The sequence below is a fragment of the Vulpes lagopus genome, chromosome 2 (assembly GCF_018345385.1).
Source record: "Vulpes lagopus strain Blue_001 chromosome 2, ASM1834538v1, whole genome shotgun sequence".
Classification (NCBI taxonomy): domain Eukaryota; kingdom Metazoa; phylum Chordata; class Mammalia; order Carnivora; family Canidae; genus Vulpes; species Vulpes lagopus.
Window position 1 is genome coordinate 66511234 of NC_054825.1, and position 19931 is coordinate 66531164.

Sequence of the window (19931 nt, forward strand, 5' to 3'; positions counted from 1 at the left end):
CCACAGCTGCTGTTGGAAGTCCATCTGAAGTTTCATTAAATCCAGTTGAAAAAAAAATCCAGTTGATATATTTTTAAGTAAGCTCTATACCTAATGTGTGGCTTGAACCCACAACCCTGAGATTAAGAATCTCATGCTCTACCCACTGAGCCAGCCAGGCACCTCAGTCTTGTCATTAAATTTTTATTTATTCCCCCTGAGTATACCATGAGTTTCCTGTCCAGATCTTAACTAATACAAAAGGAATCCTCCTCTTTTGCTTTCTAACATATGGTATTCAGCCTCTCTAAATAAATGTAGTAAAAAAAAAAATTAAGATGATCAATCTGAAGCGATGTCAAATCAGGAGCCTGTTCGGAGTAACCATATGTCTCAACCCAGAGAAGTGAGGGATCATGAATGCTAGAGTTTAAACACATCACATTTTTATTGAGCATTTTATTGAACATTTTCTATAGGCAAAGCACATGCTTAGTTTCAAGGGATTCAAAGGTAAATAAGATAGCTGTGTCCTCAGGAACTCTCAGCTTAATAAAGAATATAAAATAATCATAATACAGAGTAGCAAAGCTATCAAAAACATACTTTTAAAGGGTCAGATTATGTTAGGAATTAAATGTCCATTATTTTTGACAAAGGTGCCAAGACAATTCAACACAGAAGGGATCTTTTCAACAGATAAAGTTAGAACAATTTGATACCCACACGCAGAAAAAAATAAACCTCTACATTTATCTCATACAATATACAAAAATTCAACTTGAAATTAAACTCTTAAATGTAAGAGTTAAACTATAGAAAAACTTCTAGATGAAAATATTAAAACCATTCCTTTGGTAAGTATTTATCCAGATTCATTCTATTACTACATAACAATTACCACAAACATAGCAATATAAAACAATGCATATTGACTACCTCACACTTTCTGTGGTTCAGGAGTCAGGGTATGGCTTAGCTGAGTCTCTATTTTGGGGTCTCACAAAGTCTTATCTGAAGTTCAACTGGGGAAGGATTCATTCCTAAGATCACCTGTTAGCAGTATTCAGTTCCTTATGGATTGTCAGAGTGAAGGCCACAGTTTCTTGCTGGCTAATGGCCAGATGTGACCCTCAGCTCATTGCCACATAATCCTTCATAACATGGCCACTTGCTTTCCTGAAGCAGCAAGGGAGATAGATTCACTCCCAGTAAAATGAGTTTACAATCTTATGCAATATAATTATGTTCACATAATCACATTTATCACCTTTACTGTGTCTTTCCTATTGGCTAAAAGCAAGTCACATTTATTTGTCAATTACACCCCACTAAAACTGAATAGAACAAACAAAAAAGAAACAAGTCAGGGATCCCACCCACATTCAAGGGGGAAAGGATTATCCAAGAGCATAGTTAATAAGAAGACCACCTCTGTCCACCACATTACTCAAGAGAAATTAAACATACGTCCACACAAAAACTTGTACAGATACGTTCCTAACTGCTCTATTTGTAGTAGCCAAATTCTGAAAAAACTCAAATATCCATCAACAAGTGAAGACATATCTTATGAGATATCCACACAATAGAACATTCAGCAATAAAAAGAAACCATCAGTTGAACTAAAATTGAAACAACATGGATGAATCTCAAAGTAATTATATTGACCAAAAGAAGTCAGGCAAAAGAGAATTCATTTATATAAACTTCCAGAAAACGAAAAATAATCTATATGACAAAAAGTAGATTGGTGGTTGCCTAGGAAAAGTGAAGGGGTTTGAAAAAGAAGGATCACCAAGAGGTAACGAGGAAGCTTCTGCAGTGATAAATATGCTCATTACCTTGGTTGTGGTAATGGTTTTACAAGTGTATACATATGTCAAAATTCATCAAATTGTACGCTTTAAGCATACTTCAATAAAGCTGATAAATTATACCTCAATAAAGTTTTTTATATATACTTTTAAAACATAGGATCCACTTTCTACAAGGGCACCACATCACATCAATGCTTCCTGTTAAAATAAAAAAATGCATTGTTATTTACCATTGAATAAAATCGATGTCAAGAAAAAGAGAATATCATAATTGCACAAAGTATTCAAGATAGGTCGTGTGAGTAAGATGACATTAAAATGGATTTTTAAGGACAGAAAAGATTCTGAAGCATAGAGATAGCTGTAAGGGCATTCTTTGCACAGAAAAATTAACATGTTTATTCATTCAACAAACATTTATTACCACTTGTGTACTCAAGCAGTGTGCTAAACACTGTGAAGACCTTTTAGTCTAAAAAAAAAAAAAAAAAAAAAAAAAAACCTTTTAGTCTGTCTTAGCAAATTTCCAGACTGGGTTGATTAGATTTGGAAATTATTAAAAATATTATGCCCAACATTTAGCTGTTTTTCTAGGGCACCTAGTCACTAGTTTACTTGAATAATTCTTTTCCCCTTGTAGGAATAAAGAATTATATTAAAAAGAAAATTGTATCAATAAATTTGGTGAAAATCAACATGTAGTTTTATTCATGTGATTACTGTGCACATGGTTACTAGATAATTGCTATACTGCCTAAAATGCAAAACTATGTGGTTCCAATTACTCTGAGCAAATAAACCTCTTAACCATCTTGGAATACTATTTTGTCTTTTGAAGAATTACGGATTTCAGGTGAAGTAACCATGTGATTTATTGTCCAAACTTCTGAGAGTAATGGATACTGATAATTATTATTCTGGGACAACAGCACTAAATCAGGGCTGTTCCAGGCAAACCGGGATGTGTAGTCACCCCAGTTATAGGGAGATCTTGAGGTTTATAAGTATATATTCCTGAGCTTTACCCGAGACCTACTGAATCAGAATCTCTGATGTGGGATGTGGGAAGTTTATAATCTAATGAACTGCTATGCTTGGAAAGCCTTGGACCCTAAGATAGTATCATAAAGGCTCTTCTGGTTCTAAAATCCTTATAGGGGAATTTCTAAAAGACTTTATTTATTTATTTGACACAAAGAGAGAGAGGAAGCACAAGCAGGGAGAGCTGGGAGAGGGAGAAGCAGGTTCCCCTCTGAGCAGGGAGCCCAATTACGAGCTTGACCGCAGGATCCTGGGGTCATGACCAGGCGCCCCATCTTATAGGGGAATTTTGAATATGAAGTTGATGTTATATATCAGGGTATTATTAATTTCCTGATGCAATAATGATCTGAAAACATAAGATAATGTCCTTGTTTTTAGAAAGTACACATAGCTGCATCTAAGAGTGATGCATCACAATATCTGCATTCTACTTTCAATTGATTCAGGGAATTGAATACACAGGCAAACACAAAGTTGATTGTGGGTATACACACATTCCCTGGACTATTTCAATTTTTCTGTATGTTGGAAATTCTCGTAATAAAAAGTTGGCAGGAAAGGACTATTAGGGAAAAACTTTGTTTATAGGTAGGCAGTCTTCAAATATAACTTTGAAGAACTATAACCAAAAAGATGGCAATTCAATTGATTACTAAAAAATCAAACCTGTAATTCCTCCCCTTGGACTTTTTCCTAAGGAAAAAATAAAGTGGCAAGGATTTTCGCTGCAAAATTGTTTAACATCATACTGCTTTGGCAATATTCTAACTGTATAACAATAATGGCATGCTTATGTAAATCATGGTGCATTGGAGGCATTATTATGCAACCACTAAAGTAATCACTGCCGAGAACATATTGCATACACTGTCCTATGCTGTTACATAAATAGGTGCAAAAATAATCCGAGATTTTATCTGTGCTCTAACTATATAAAATTTGTTGATTCAAGTGGACAGAACGGGAAGTTTATATGGGAAATGCCGTTTAAAACGCAGTTGCCCCGCGTATTCCATTCATTTTGAATTCTGCTAATGATTTTGTGCAACAACGCATATTTTTTTTAAAAAAAATCGTTACCTGTTATCATTAATTTTGGTTAAGGGCAGTAAAGGTCAGTTTATAAATCGCTGAAAAACTGAATGAGATTTTAGGCGCCTCCATTAATTGATGCTTAGCTGGTTTGGGACAGCTACAGCACCGTTTCGCCGACTACAAATATAACAAACATTATGTGTAAACCGTGCTGCTGAGAGGGTCTCCAAACACCACAGGAACACCCACCCCAATGTGTGGGCGAAATGCACATAGATAATCAAGGCAGAAATACTACTACCTGTCAAATAGGACGGGCATGTCAGCCTTTTCTCCGCGAAAGGCTTCTGATTCTACGGTGTCTCTTATTTTCACCAGAATGAGATGGTTCCAGAGTCCCAGGCAAGGGAAGAGACCGTTCCCTTGCCCAGGAGGCTGGAAACTGCTCAGTGAGAGCGCAAGGTTTCCAAGGCCCTTCAGCAGAGATCCTCAGCACTAGACGATTCCCCCGTTGCTAGGCTTCGTTGCCAAGGCACCAACCGTCTCGCAGGAAGACGGGGCAGTGCACTCCCTTTTGGCGTCGTAGCGAATCCTCTCGACGCGCAGCGCGTTTGTTCCGGGCGGGAACACTCAGGCGCTCAGCGAGCGACGGGAAGGCGAGGAGCCGCTGGGAGTGACGCCTCCGAGCCGTGGAGGATTGTGGGAGGAGGTTGTCTCCAATTTCTCCTCCCTCTCCCCCCCTCCCGGCCAAGATGTCTGACATGGAGGATGATTTCATGTGCGATGATGAGGAGGACTACGACCTGGTGAGGCGGTGGGGACGGAACTCTGGGGTTAAGGGTGGTGTCTGGCTTTAGGGGCTGGGGCAGGGGCGGCCGCGGCCTCCACCCGTAGAACATGTGCTTCTTCAGTCTCTCCCGGTGCAGTGACAGGACGGGTTTACCTCCTCCCCCTTCCCGCACCGGGCCCGGGCCCTGCTTCTCCAGCATGGGGGAGGGGAGGGTAAAGGAGGCAGCGAGAGGGGTCCCGAGCGTCGCGCTCCGATTCCGAGCGCCTCCTCGTTTCACAGGGACACCCCTGGCCTCCGGCGTCCGGTTTTCGGTGCCTTCTCCTCCTCCCCCGGGCCGCAGCCGCCTGCGGGATCGGGAAGCGGTCTAGGCCCTGGCTGCCCTTTCGGGCCCCGCTTCCCGGGCCCCTCTCCTTCACCCTGGAACTGAGCGAGTGCGAAATCCAGAGAGAAGGGTCTGAGAACTGGGGGGGGGGGGGACACGGCCTTCTTCCTCCTAGACCCGACCGCGAAACGCCGCTTGTGGGTTCCCTGGAAACAGCCTAATAATAAGTCTTGTCCAGGGTCCGTTTTGGTTTAAGGTAAAGGTGCAGCAGAGCATTCAGAGCAAGGGTAGCTGTTTCAGGAAAAAAAAAAAAAAGTAAGACTACTTGTTTTGAGAAAAGCTGGGGAGGAGGTTTTGCTTGTTTGTTTTGGTACACGTAGGGGGAGGGATAAAGGAATGGGCCCAGTGGATTTTTTGTTTTAAGAGATTTCCCAGTATTCAGAGTTAAAAATATCAACAGTATAAAAATGAACGAATTTATTATGGAGCTGAATGGTGATTTGTAAAGATTTTAAAGGGCTTAACTTAAACAGATTTACAAGATTTAAAAAAAAAAAATTTACTACCATTTCAGATTGCTTTTGAGAAACAATAACTGTGTGCCAACCAAGGATAATTGTCCGGGCCAAGAATTAGCATCAACTTTGTTTTTTATTCTGGGGGCGTTTTGTGCATGTTTCTTGTATATTACAGGGATGCTGCATTACCCTCAAGTTATGAAGTGGATCCTTAAGGGTATCGGGCTCGTCTTATATTTCAAGTGCCAGATACTCTTAAACATTAATAGTTTCGTCTGAATTCGTGTAAAACTTCTTGGTATAGTCATTTACAATTAATCTATTGTAAACGAAGGCACATTTGTGAAAGGTAGCGGGAAAGGCTTGCTCTTACCTGAAGAAAATCATAATCGAGGTTTCAATAATTCTTTAAAAGTTGAATGTAGATGAAAAAAAAAAGTTGAATGTAGAATTTTAATTTGGCTAATAGTTAACGGTTTCTGCTTTACGTTTTAGTTTGTGCAGATCAAGCCAGTTGCAGGCAGTGCGTGAAGAATGTTACTTGTGATATCATGTGGGTTTTTATTGATTGCATGTTTATAGATATTACAGGTATTTTTATGACTGTGGAAGGGTTTCTTTTAAATATGTCTGTATTTTTTATGTTTGCTTTTAAACGTTTTTGCTTATCTTTCCTAAGCAATAGTTATTGAGTACGTGACTTATTAGCGCTGATAAACTTGAAGATCATCCTTGCGGATGTAAGGTAGAAATGGCAAGAAGAATTTTGTTTTCGCATAAAGTACTCAATTTCTGTAAGAATTTTAATTAAACATAGTTTACTTTGGCTGGGTTTTTCCAGCCTTTTGGAGCCTTCATTACACGTATAATATAAAGTTGAATGTATGGTTGTTTGGACTTTTTTCTCTTAACCAAAAAAAGTAAGATTTTACACAATTACATAATTAAATATCTACCCCCCCCCCCATACTCTGTTAAATAGGTTTTAGTTCTCCCCCATCTCTGTCCTGTGGAGATACCACTCTGGATTCCCAGTCAGATACCAAGTAGTGAAAGCTTTTATGCTCTGTTTACTATGAGTTAAAATCTTTTGATGGTGAAATGTATTTAGCAGTTTATTGTTTGGTTTGTTAATTTCCTTAAACCACTGTATGTTTTTAAAAAAATTGGATTAAGGAGGGGGCACCTGGCTGGCTCAAACTGTAGAGCACGGGACTCTTGATCTTATGGTTGTAAGTTCAGGCCCCACATTGGGTATAGAGATTACTTAAAAATGAAATTTAAAAAAAAAGATTAATAGGGCAGGTTGCCATTTCATGCTTACAGGTTGATAAAAGAAGTTGGGAGTTTTTTCATGGTTATTTGCCTGGGACATCGTTTCTTGGGCTTACAGAGTCAAAAAAATTGACTTGCTGTTTTAGGGAAATATTTTTTCCTTTCCTTCTTTTTAAGACTTTATTTATTTGAGAGAGAGAGAGAGTACTAGCGAGAAGGTACAAGCAGAGGAAGTGGGAGAAGCAGACTCCCCACTGAGAGGGAGCCCACTGTGGTTGAGGAGGGGAGGGGATACGATGCTGGGGCAGAGGGCTTGGACTCTATGCCAGGACCCTGATATTATGACCTGAGCTGAAAGCAGCCACCCAGTGGCCCCAGGAAATTTCCTTTTTATTTAAAAAAAAAAAAAAAAAAAAAAGTATTGTTTGTTGGAAAATTTGCCATCATTTCATCTTAGTTAAAATGTTAATTAAAGCCATGGGTATTTCTGACCACAGATATATTCAGCATGTCTTTTATAGGTTGTCTGTTGATAAATTTTAATGCTCTAAATCACTTTTTGTGCTTCTGCAATCTTGTGGAAATAGGTAGGTAGTATACCACCAGAAAAAGTAAAAACCTGTTTCTAAAACTATACTGTTTTTATATAGGAAAATAATTAATGGTTTGTGCCCAAGATCTAGAAGAAAACAGAACTAGCTTACTTTAAAAAAGAATCAAACATGGGCAGCCTCGGTGGCGCAGCAGTTTAGCGCCGCCTGCAGCCAGGGGTGTGATCCTGGAGACGGGGATCGAGTCCCACGTCGAGGTCCCTGCATGGAGCCTGCTTCTCCCTCTGCCTGTGTCTCTGCCTCTCTCTCTCTCTGTGTCTCTCATGAATAAAGAAATAAAAATCTTTAAAAAAAAAAAAAGAAAAGAAACAAAAAAATTTAATTTGCTTGAGCTCTTATTTTTGAGACCTATTTTATTTCTTTATTAGAGCCAAGAGCGGGCTTTTTTTTTTTTTTTTTAAGTAGACTCCATGCCTAGCATGGAGCCCCACATGGGACTTGAACTCACAACTTGAGCCAAAAATGAAGAGTCAGCTGCCCAGGTGCCCCCAGAAGCAGGCATTTTGTAAGCATGGGAATTTATGTAGCAGTGAATGGAGAAGTAGGAGATGGTACTGGTAAATGTCTTATTTGTTGGTCTGATGATCTAAGTAATAACGATACTGTCATTCATTAAATTAATAAGGCTATTGATACGTTAACTGTATTGTAATTCCACAGTCCAGCCACTAGCTTGAAGTTGCTTAGTACTTCTAATAGTCTTTTTAGAAAGGACTTAAGACAGACTGATTTCATATCAAAAATTACTCTTTAGGGCAGCCCGGGTGGTGCAGCGGTTTAGCACCGCCTACAACGTGGGGTGTGATCCTGGAGATCCGAGATGGAGTCCCATGTCAGGTTCCCTGCATGGAGCCTGCTTCTCCCTCTGCCTGTGTCTCAGCCATTCTCTCTCTCTCTCTCTCTCTAAATAAATAAATAAATAAATAAATAAATAAATAAATAAATAAATAAATAAAATCTTAAAAAAAATTACTCTTTAGTTGATCCTGTGATAGGTAGGGAATTGTATATTTGAATTTAAGTGTATTTCAAGGAAAAAAATTGTCAAAAAGGTAGAATAATTCCACTGGGTTAAATATATTGCCAAGGGATGCCTGGGTGGCACAGTGGTTGAGTGCCTTTAGCTCAGATCAAGATCCTGGGGTCCTGGGATTGAATCCCCCATAGGGCTCCCTGCAGGAAGCCTTTTTCTCCCTCTGCCTATGTCTGCTGCTCTCTTTCTGTGTCTCTCACGATGAATGAATAAATAAATATCATATTTTTAAAAAAATAAAAAGAAAAAAGAAAATAAAAAGATATATATTACCAAACTGTGAGCCTCATATTCTCCTAGTCAAGCTCATAGTTGTTACTAGTGAATGAGTGTTTACTAGTATTGGGATTTGGGTGGGTTTTTGTTTTGTTTGTTTTTTGGCCTTAATATATTGCATTTTTAGTGCTCTAAGTGCTTCTTTTTTATCTACTTTTTTGAGGTGGGGGAGAGGTGAGTTGTAGCTGTAGTTTATCTTACAGAATCTCTTATTTGTCACCATTTTAATAAGATCAGCAAATGATGGCTTGAACTTTACTTTCTTGTGTTATAAAGAACCTTAAGACATAGTGTAACAAATTAAAAAATAATAGTTGAATTTTTGAAAGGTGCTTTTGAATTACTACAGATAGAATATATATTCTTTGAAAAAGAAGTGGTGATATAGAACAAGTGCAAAAGAATAGCCTTAGGAATTTGTTTATTTAGTAGAAGGGCTGTCACTTGTCATTCATTGTGCATATAAGGAACTTGGAAGTTCTGGGACTCTCTGGGACTGTTGTCCCAGGAACTTACAATTTCACAAACTGTGGGGGACCTTTAAGTATAGATTTTCAAAGTATATTGTTGATGGTCTGGGCCAGTGTTTTTTATGCTGCACACACATTTGGAATTCTACATATACTCTTCATGAAGAAGAAATTTGTACAGCTGAGGTTTCTAAAAGAAACTTAATATGTTTAATCATAAATAATTGGAAACAACTCCAAACTATCCATAGTAGGAGAATACTAGTACTATTAATACTAATAAGATAATAAATAAATTACGGGGTATCCATGTGATGGAATATTATTTTGGCATTTCAGACCATGCTCTAAACAATACTTAGTGATATGAAAAACTTTGGTAAATTGTATTGGCCAAGACTCTTGGGCATCAGAGACAGGAATATTTTCAAACTAGCTTAAAGTCAAAAGAGCATGTATTGGTACACATCACCAGGAAGTAGAAGTATGGCTGGATTCATGGTTCAGATGATGGTGGTCGGTCTTTTTCTGTCTCTCTCATCCTGGCCTGCTTTCCTTGCTGTATTGGCATAATTGCCTTCACATTGCACCACAAGATGTAATGCAGCATCTTTCTAGTATTATAACCCCAAAGGCAAAAGGATGTTCCTTGCTAGGGCTAACAGCAAAGCCCTAGAAAGGACTTTTATTGACTCAGAGATCCGTGTAGCCTTCTGTGAACAACTGCAGAGAGGGAGATAGATTGCTTGCCCTCCTCTGTGGGTAGGGCATTGTAATCCCTCTCACCTGGGAGAGGAAGGGGTGATCAGCAATGCTGTGCAGTGCACTATAAATATTGGATGGGAATAAAATTAGGTTGAGTGGGAAAATACAGGAAAAAAATGGAAGATCTGAAAAGTGTCAGGAAAACTAAAATTTGTGTATTTCTTGCAAACTTTTCACAGTGAATCTGTATTTTATTGCTGAGGTGAAAGGGGGGGGCAGATTCTAGGGTACAAATGATGAACAAAAATCTTACTTTGATCCTGAGAGCCCAAACAATGATTTTGTCATAGCTCACAGTTTTTTAGAGTTCTTAACAAATTATCTTCAAAGAACCTGAAGCATGTAGCTTTTTAAAATAGGTAATACATGCACATAGTTCAAAATATAAAATCTTTCCTTTCCATTCTTATTCCCCATTTGTCCAGTTCCCATTCCTCCCATACATAATCAAATACATGTTTTTATCTCCTCTTTGTTTTTAAACCAGGATATAGCCTATTATACATACTGTTCTACACTTTGTTTTTTTAATGTGCCTTAAAAATTATTCCATGTAAGTACGCAAAAAGCTCACATTTCTTTTTACAGCTCTATTGATTGTATGGATGTGCTGTACCTTATATAACCAGTTCTCCCTTTATAAGCATTTGGCCTGTTTTCTTTTGCTGTTATAAACAATGTGCAGTTTTGTTTTGTTTTTAAACTTTAGTGATAGAGTTTGTCTTTTGTAGATGTCAAAACCTATTTTGAGTCAGGTTTGATAAATAAGTTGGGCCATAAAGCCGATGATACTCTTTTAGGTTAAAAACATCTAGTGAAGTTTTTCTTCAGAGTTTCAGAAACATTACTTAATAATCCATATCAGTATAATGATTGGAATAATTTTACTACCTCTTGAAATTACTACTTCAAAGATAGACATTGGTTTTGAATATAAGGGTTTTTTTTTAAGATTGATTGATTGATTGATGAGAGACATAGGTAGAGACACAGGCAAAGAGAGAAAGCAAGCTCCCTCCGGGGAGCCTGATCTGGGACTCTATCCCAGTACCCCAGGATCACAACCTGAGCCAAAGGCAAATGCTCAACCACTGAGCCACCCAGGTGCCCCTGGAATATAAGTTTTGATGCATTTCCAAAAAATTCTGTTGCATTACCTCGTAGGTATACTCTGTATAATAAGATTAGATAGGTTCAAACAAGAATAACTAAAATGATAGGTAACAGGAAAAAGCTCTTACATGCTAAGGATAAGGTAAATTTAGGGCTTTTATCCCTAACTGAAATCTGTAAACTGTGACTATCCAGCAGCATGAATTTGTGCTTATGTATTATATCTCAAAATGAACATATGGACTTAAGGGGGAATTAGAAAGTTCCTAGGATTCACCCCCCACATTTGATAAGAGAGAAACTAAGCATCATGTCTGAGTGACTTACTTAAATTTACAGGACAAATTAGTGGAAGAATCAAAAATATAGCCCAAGTCTCATGACATTTATGATTTCCCTCTTTGGAAAATTTAATTTGAAGACTGAAAGTTTAAGACAAATAAAAGAATGTTCTGATTTACACCATAGATGAATTAGGACGATTAACTTAAGTTAAATTTTAAAAACTCAGGACAACTTTATGAATGGCTGAACCACAAACAACCACCTAGCACTTGTATTATATCTAGTCCTTGAAGATAATGAGATCTTGCCCTTTTGCCTCTCTGTCCTAGACATCTAGTACAGCTCTCCAGACATGGTCAGGGCTTGGGAAGCATTGTTAATGATGAGTCTTGTGTTCCTAGAGCACATTTCAAAAACCTCTGTTAACAAGGGACACCGGAATAAGTAGAAACTATGAAACTGACCCTGATTAGCAGTAGGTGGATTCCAACATAGAGTCACAATTGCCCCTGGCTGTTTGTTGTATTCTTGTGTGTGATTTTGAAACATTCACCCACTTTTCATTTCAATTAAGCAAACATTCGTTCAGCATTTTGTGTTATACCAGACTCTGGGGATGCCAAAATAAGGAAGAGAAAGTTCCTGCTTTCTGAGAAACTCAGTAGTGAGATGAGGGGAGGTGGAAACAAACAAAACACTGAACAAGGCTCCATGTTACAGATGCCTGTCATGTAGAAGCATGACTAAGGAGAAAATTTCTTTTGCTAAGTAGAGCTGGAGGAAAGAACCACAAGGTAAGCCTTGATGAATACATTTTCCAGGAGTGTTAGGACATCATAGGAGAAAAGTGGGACGTGTGTTAAGAGGGTTGTTAGTTTAGAATTCCTAGCAGAGTTTATGCCAAAGCAGAGATTTTGAATTGTGTGGCACATTTGGGGAAGGAAGACTAGGTTTGGGTGGTGTGCATGGATCACAGATTGCTTTGGGGAGATGTTAAGGCGTGAGTTATTAAATAAGTACTTCAGTGGGTTTTAATTTTTTAATCTCTCTAACAGTGTTTAACTGCTTTTCATATATTGCTTAATTTTGTTTAAAGCAGTCTTACTATGTTGATTGAAATAGCAGTTTCTCTCTTTAAAAGCATTTTCTTTAAACTTTTACAAATTTTAGTTATACCCTTCTCATCTGATGTAATTCAGATAACAATATTTGATATTTTTGTGTAGTCTCTGTTCTAACAACACTGTGTGTAACCCAAGTTATTAGAGATAACTTTTTTTTTAAGATTTATTTATTTAAGAGAGAGAGAAAGCTCAAGTGCAGGGAGGGACAGAGGGAAAGAGAGAGAAAAATCTCAAGCAGACTCCACGTTGAGTGAGGAGCCAATTTGGGGCTTGTGACCAGACCCAAAAACATAAGCCAGTCACTCAACCAGCTGAGCTACCCAGGTACCCCAGTCATTAGAGATAACTTTTGTTTCCCTTTGTCCTATGCCCATGTGGTGGGTCCTTTTTATTTTACATCCATAACATCACCTGACATCTTCTGTACTTATTCTATTGCCTTCTATACTTACTCTGTCCTTCCTTTTCTCTCTGCCCCACTACTTGGAATCAAACTTCCATGTCTTTTAGCCAGACTTGTAAGACTACCCAGTGGGCTACTTCATTACTACCAGAGTACTGTTCTTAAAACACAATCTGATTGTTTCCCTGTAAAATTTGTTCAGCGGCTTCACTTAATCTAAACTCCTTGTTAGACTTCTATTGTCTTGTTCCTCAGTCTGATACTAGTTTATCTCAAATCAGATCTTTATACACAGCCCGATCTATTTATTCATGCTTCTTTCAAATATGCAGTACCATTTCAAGCTTCCTTGCCTTTGCACATGTTAACTGTTTTGTTTCAGGTGCCTTTCCTTATCCCCAGGCAACTCCCATTCATACTTTTAGACCTGCTTCAGGTAACTTTTCCTTCTCGAACTCACTCCTTTCTTTGAGCTGCCAGTATACCTACTGTGTGTCTTTATTGTGTTATAGCATTGCTGTTTCATTTGCGTATCTGTCTCTGACCATGAGTAGCTTGATGGGAAGGTTTTTTGGGTTTTTTTGGTTTGGTTGTTTTGTTTTGTTTTGTTTTCAGATTTTATTTATTTGAGAGGGAGCACAAGCAGGGGGAAAGGCAGAGTAGGAGTGGGAGAAGCAGACTCTGGGTCCAGTCCCACATCCCTGGGATCATGAGGGCCGCTGAAGGCAGATGCTTACCAACTGAGCCACCCAGGCACCCAGAGGGGAAAGATTTAATTTGCATTTGTATGAGCAACACTTAATTGCTGGTATATGCTAAAGATCATTATCATTGAGTGTCTAAATAGGTATCAGTAGACATCTAACCAACAGAATTATTCTAAAGACTTCTCAAAATATCTGTGTAATAACTGAAGAATAGTTGCCGTAGTACACAGCTTGTAATTGATTGAGCTGTATATGACAGGTTTGAACCTGGTTCAAACCATCTGAATACACTGTTGGAGATCGTAACAGGGGACTGCCTGATTATAAGAATGCCAGTCAGTAACATCAATTCTTACGTATTTATACATTTTGACAATAGCATTTAAGAATTGAATTGCAGTTATGCAAAAATGTTATACATGCCACTTCTTCATCCATATATAGTTGATCTTTAAACAATGAGGTTAAGTATGCCACCACTCCCAGTTGAAGTTCCGTGTATAACTTTTTATTCCCCTCAAATTTAAAGTCATTGCCTACTGTTGACTTACTTAATAACAAAACAGCCAATTAACACATATTTTCTATTATATGTATTATATTCTGTATTCTTACAATAAAGTAAGCAAAGAAAAAGTGTTATTAAAGTCATAATGAGAAAATAGATTTACAGTACTGTATTTATCAGGGGAAAAATCTACATGTAAGTGGACCTATGTAGTTCAAACTTGTGCTGTCCAAAGGTCAGCTGTAATATGAAAAATGAAGAGAATATAATCACAAAATGTTGAGGATTTGATTAAATCTTATCATAATCATTGTGATTTGGGGGAGTTATAACATCTAAAGTTTAGAAATATTAATCTGGAGCCAATCAGAAATTGTAGGTAACCAGTCTTGTACTATAAAAGCATTCAGTGAATGATAAAGAACTGTATTAGACGTGGTAGAAAATGTAAAGATTCCTGTCTTCAATGATGCATAATCAGTTCAGTAATTCCTGGGTAACAAATTTTTAATTTTTAAAAATATTACTTTATCTACTTCCCTCTTCTCATATCCTGGCCTACTAAGTTGTTTTACTATATAATCCATTATGGTCTAAAAAAACAAAAATAAATGGACTTTTGGGTGAGAGTCCAAATTCTTAGACTTTAGGATAGATACAAATAAAAAAAAAAATGTCCAGGTTTAAGGATGTATTCTGAAGATTTGAGTTGTAGAAAAGTCATTTCTTGATCTAGTTAGCTGGTCCTGTAAGTTATTGAACAGTTAGCTAGAGAAGACTTGATTTCTGAAGGTATAAAGTAGGTGTTATAGCTGTGATTCCTTATTCCCAAAGCTTCCCTCAGGAGGTGATACTATGCAGTAGTAGTTATCCGGATGAAGAGAGAGGGAAAAGAGTTTTGGCCACTTGTGTGGTAAGGCCAGGGTGGCTGCTATGGAATGAATCAGGGAGAGCTGAATTAAAAGATATGATCAGATGTGTAGTCAGTAAGATTTTGATGATTTTTGAAATTAATTTTAAGAGCAATATGAAACCATTTTTTAGAAAAGGAATGTGCTTATTTACATTTTATGAAGATAATGCTGGCTGCTTACCATGAGAAAGTTGGAACTTGAAAGTTAAAAATGAGAATGGGAAAGCTGTGGAGAGATGCCAGTGGCTTGGTAGGCTAGGGTGGTGGTGAAGAGGAGGGAGTAAAGTACATGAATTTGAGATGTATGTTGAAGATAGAATCAAAAAGGACTTTTTATGTTCAAACAACGTGACTGCTTTTAGTTCTTTACTTGCCTCTGATGATGCTGTTTTGTATCTGCTATTCTCTTACTACCCCTCTCCTTGTTTCCTCTAGCAGGCAAACTCCCTTGGGTCTTTCAAAACCTAGTTCAGAAGCTGTCACTATTACAGTATTGTTTGATGAATAGTTTATTAAGTCTTTATTAATTGCTTTGCTAGTTTGCTAGTTTGGTTGGTTGTAGTCAGACCTAACTTACAAGGTCAAGAAGCGAATGAGTGATTATGAAATGTATTCATCACCCAGAATTTGACCTCATCCTAAAGAGAAGCGATACAAAGGATTTTCATAAAGTTAAACATAACAATTCCCAATCAAATCTGGAAGACTTGATTTCAAATCAAGTCTTCAAATCATGAAGCATCCATGCTTCATGTCCTTACACAAGGAAATAATTGTCCTCTAGAGGGTGCACATTACAAAACCTCTGTGGTCAGATAAAACTGATTTTGTAGTAACATCAAACATCCCCCTCTATCTGCCGGTCACAGGAAAAATTCATTTTATATTCATGTATTTTTGAGCACTCTAGCATTACACTCACTATACTTTATTCATTTTTTGGCCTTTATGAAATATAAATTTTTCATGAATAGCTCAAAAAAATTATCAAGTATTTGGAATTAGAAATAACTGTAATAATAAAAAAAAGAAATAACTGTAATAGTGTTCTTGTCTTTGTGTGTTTACTTCTTAATTTCACATGAAACTTGCCTTTTGTAATGACTTGTAGTTGATGGAAATAATTTTGTGTCTTCCTAATGATTTTCATTATACTAATCTATGTAAATTTTATAATCCTCATCATTAAACTGAATATCTTGGAACTATTAAACTCTTGTTTATACTGCTCCACAAAATAGTTGTTTTATTCCAACTTTCTACTTTATTGTTTCAGTACTAAGAACTGAACTTATGTGATGAAAGTCACATAAAATTATGTAAATTCATTTTCTTTTAGTTTGATTTTTTTTTTTTTTGTTAAAGCTAGTTAGAGTGTATTAATATAATAAAAGCTATTGGGTAATGTGGAATGCACATAAAGCAAAAATTTGTTATTAACATATAATTATATTTAGCAATAAATTACTCTGCCATGTATAGATTATCATCGTAGATGGTCAGGCCATGTTAGAAAAATGAAACTTAGACTTAAGGAGTAGAGAAATTTTGATTAGAACAAAATGAATATTAGCATTTATGTAATAATTAGAAAATATGATTATTTTTCTTGGGCTCTGTGACCAATAAAAGATTAACCACTGCAGAATTGGGGGGTCATTAACCAGTATTATTTCTTTGCATTTTACTTTTCTGTTAATTCTATGGAAATTGTAGTTTTGATCTGAAAGAAACGCTTCTGTTGATTTTGGCTTTTTCACTTGTTTTTTGAATAATGATTAAGTATCAATGGCATTTCACCTATTTGTGCAAAGTTGCTTTGTATAAATGTATGGTTTTTGCATCTTAACAGTATTCACTTTTTATGGGGCAATGTGTAGGTTTTTTTTTCATTTTAGTATCTCTTTCTAACACACAGGAATACTCTGAAGATAGTAACTCCGAGCCAAATGTGGATTTGGAAAATCAGTACTATAATTCCAAAGCGCTAAAAGAAGATGACCCAAAAGCAGCATTAAGCAGTTTTCAAAAGGTTTACTTTTTTTTTCTGATTGATTTTGTGGGTTTTTTTTTTAAAGATTTTATTTATTTATTTGAGGGAGAGAGAGAGAATGAGCTAGAGAGAGCACAAGCCAGGGGCGGGCCGTGGGGGGGGAGGGCGAGGAGGCTGAGGGAGAGGGAGAAGCAGACTCCCTGCTGAGCCTGGAGCCAAAGGCAGGTGCTCCCTCTTCCTCTGCTTTTATTTTATTTATTCATGAGAATACATACAGAGAGAGAGAGGCAGAGACACAGGCAGAGGGAGAAGCAGGCTCCATGCAGGGAGCCTGACATGGGATCCAGGGTCTCCAAGATCATGCCCTGGGCTGAAGGCGGCGCTAAACCGCTGAGCCAGCTGGGCTGCCCTGATTCTGTGTTTTAAAGTTTTTTTTTTTTAAACAATATCTTAGAGCAAGTAAGTTCCAAGTGATTTTATCTCAGAAGTGTGTTTTGGAGACCGAGTGATAATCCTGTAAATAAGTTTGCATTATGCAGTACAAAGAGATGTTCCAAAGGGGATATCCTGTTGTTTTTTCTAGTCAAGCTACGTATATATATAGCAGGTCTGTTGTCCTGAAAAGCTAGTATGGTTTTGGCAGAAGGATACCAGCATGATGATCAATAGTATTATCCCTGCAATTTTGTTCCTCTTTTGGGGGCCAGATCACACAGGTGTGGTTTCACTATTAAATAATGTGATTTCTTGACTACTGATACACTTTTGGATTTATTCTTACCAACAGATTATTCAGAGGGGAAAAAAGGGCTTCTGGGACTACAGAATAATTGAGCAGTAGTTCTTATTTAATTTTTTGATGAAGAAACTACGAAATAAGCTCAGTTACCCTTAGGCATTTTAAGATGTTTCTTTCTTAAAGCCTTTTAAAAATGGCCTTGAGAAATGGTGGAAATGTTTGTCATGTATATTATGTAAAATTAATTCAAAACAGATATTGGTGTCATTAGAAAATAACATTAGCATTAATTCAGACTAAACATGTCTTCTATGTTTTAGGTTTTGGAACTTGAAGGTGAAAAAGGAGAATGGGGATTTAAAGCACTGAAGCAAATGATTAAGATTAACTTCAAGTTGGTAAGATTTGTTTTGAGGGGCAATAATTATTTCATTATTAAATGAAATTTTGTGGGTAAAAACCTCGTGGCAACAAAATGTCATTCTACCTCTTTAAAATAATTGTTGATATATTTCTCTATTTAGCCTACTTTTCATTTGTGATGACAGTAACACGAAGTAAAAATTCTGCATAGGAGTCAAACTTTTCTGTTTAAGAAAACTTATCCTCTAGATACATATCTGGCTGCATTATTAGCAGAATGATTTTTCCACAAACTATTAGTGTAATTTTGGAGTTTAGAAATTCTACTTTGTATTACAAGGAGTTCCTCTCACCAAACTAGCAATATTCTCAACTCCTCTCTTTGTCTGTCTCCCCTCAAATAATCCTTTGGTAAACCCAGGTGTCTTTATATATCTTGAAAATATATCTAGTATCTGACTGCTACGTAACCATTTTACCTCTACTACTCTGGTCCAAGCCAACATTCATCTCTCATCTGGATGATTTCAGTAGCTTCTTAACTGGTTTTCTTACTTTTATCCATGCTTTATTAACAATCTGTTCTCCACAAGCAGCAGAGTGATCCTTCTGTTTTTGTTTTTAGAGTTATACTTTTAAAATATAGGTCAGATTATGTCATTCCTTTGGTCTACATCTTCTAATCAGTCCTACTTTCCTTAATAAAAATCCAGATTTTTACTATGGCCCATAAGGCCCTATGTCAATTTATCCTTTGCTACCTTTCTGATCTTATTGTCTCTTCTCTCCTTTACTGGGTTCCTTGCTGTCCTCATGTCATCCTAAGCATATTCCTACTTGTAAACACTTGTATTTGCTGTTTCCTGTGCCCCAGATTCTCCTCTCAAATAGCCATGTGGCTCTTTTCAGAGTTCTTTCAGTGTTATCATATATCAGGATGGCTTTCCTCTTCCTTTTATGGCCTTCCTTTTATGTAAGACCAACTTACATAAAATCTCATCCTTCCCATCATCACTTATATTCATCTTACTTTTTCTTCTTTTGAATGCATCACCACTTGGTCTGTTTACTTAGTGCCTTTCTGCTGCCTCATCCTCAGAGGCTATAAACTCCGTGAGAGCAGGACTTCGTTTTATTCACTGTTACATTCCTACCACCTATAATAATGGCTGACATTTAGTAGATGCTCAAATATATTGTCATATGAACTTGTAGAGAAGCTGGGATTGTCATGACACTGTATTCTTATAGAATTGCTAGTCTTAAGAGTGCAGAGTAGAGGTGGAGGGGAAAATGAATAAATGAGAGGTCTAGGGACAGATATGAACCTTTAAGATCCCTAAGGATAGAGGGGTTTTTTTCTTTTTTTTTTTTTTTTTTTTTGGAATAGAGGTATTTTTGAGAAAAATATTAAGTGGAGCTTAGCAAAAATAAATACTTGCAAATGGAAGAATAGCTGATAATTTTTTTTTAAGATTTTATTTATTTATTCATGAGAGACACAGGCAGAGGGAGAAGCAGGCTCCATGCAGGGAGCCCGATGTGGGACTCGATCCTGGCACTCTAGGATCACATCCTGAGCTGTAGCAGACGTGCTTAACCACTGAGGCACCCAGGAATTCCAATAGCTGATAATCTATTACTACTTTCTTTGTTTTCCTATCTCTATATTTCTCATATGTCTCCTCCCTCTCCTCATTAACTTCTCTATCCCATCCATTTGAAATCAATTTTCAATTCCCTGAATTGACTATTACCTTGTCCAGTTAACTTCCACTACTCTTGCATCGTATTCTTGACATACTCTGGCATCCTCACTGACCTTCAGTGGGAGGGGCCCTCCA

General features: G+C 37.2%; 2 protein-coding genes and 1 non-coding gene across 4 annotated transcripts in view; 1 reads left to right on the plus strand and 2 right to left on the minus strand.

The window, feature by feature from the left end:
• GALK2 (galactokinase 2) overlaps positions 1–4380 on the minus strand; it is a 136927-nt gene extending 132547 nt beyond the window's left edge. Inside the window, exon 1 of the mRNA XM_041743191.1 lies at positions 4181–4380. Within this exon, the coding sequence (XP_041599125.1) occupies positions 4181–4200 (20 nt within the window). The 5' untranslated portion in view covers positions 4201–4380. The remainder of the gene's footprint in view (positions 1–4180) is intronic.
• On the minus strand, positions 88–160 carry TRNAK-CUU. Its single transcript has one exon. It is a non-coding gene; the product is annotated as a tRNA-Lys (tRNA).
• A 207-nt stretch (positions 4381–4587) lies between the features above and the next one.
• Positions 4588–19931, plus strand: part of COPS2 (COP9 signalosome subunit 2) — a 32933-nt gene continuing 17589 nt past the window's right edge. For both annotated transcript variants that reach the window (XM_041744909.1, XM_041744910.1), the window contains exons 1-3: positions 4588–4685; positions 16911–17024; positions 18045–18122. In XM_041744909.1, coding sequence (XP_041600843.1) covers positions 4632–4685; positions 16911–17024; positions 18045–18122 — 246 coding nt within the window. In that variant the 5' untranslated portion in view covers positions 4588–4631. The remainder of the gene's footprint in view (positions 4686–16910; positions 17025–18044; positions 18123–19931) is intronic.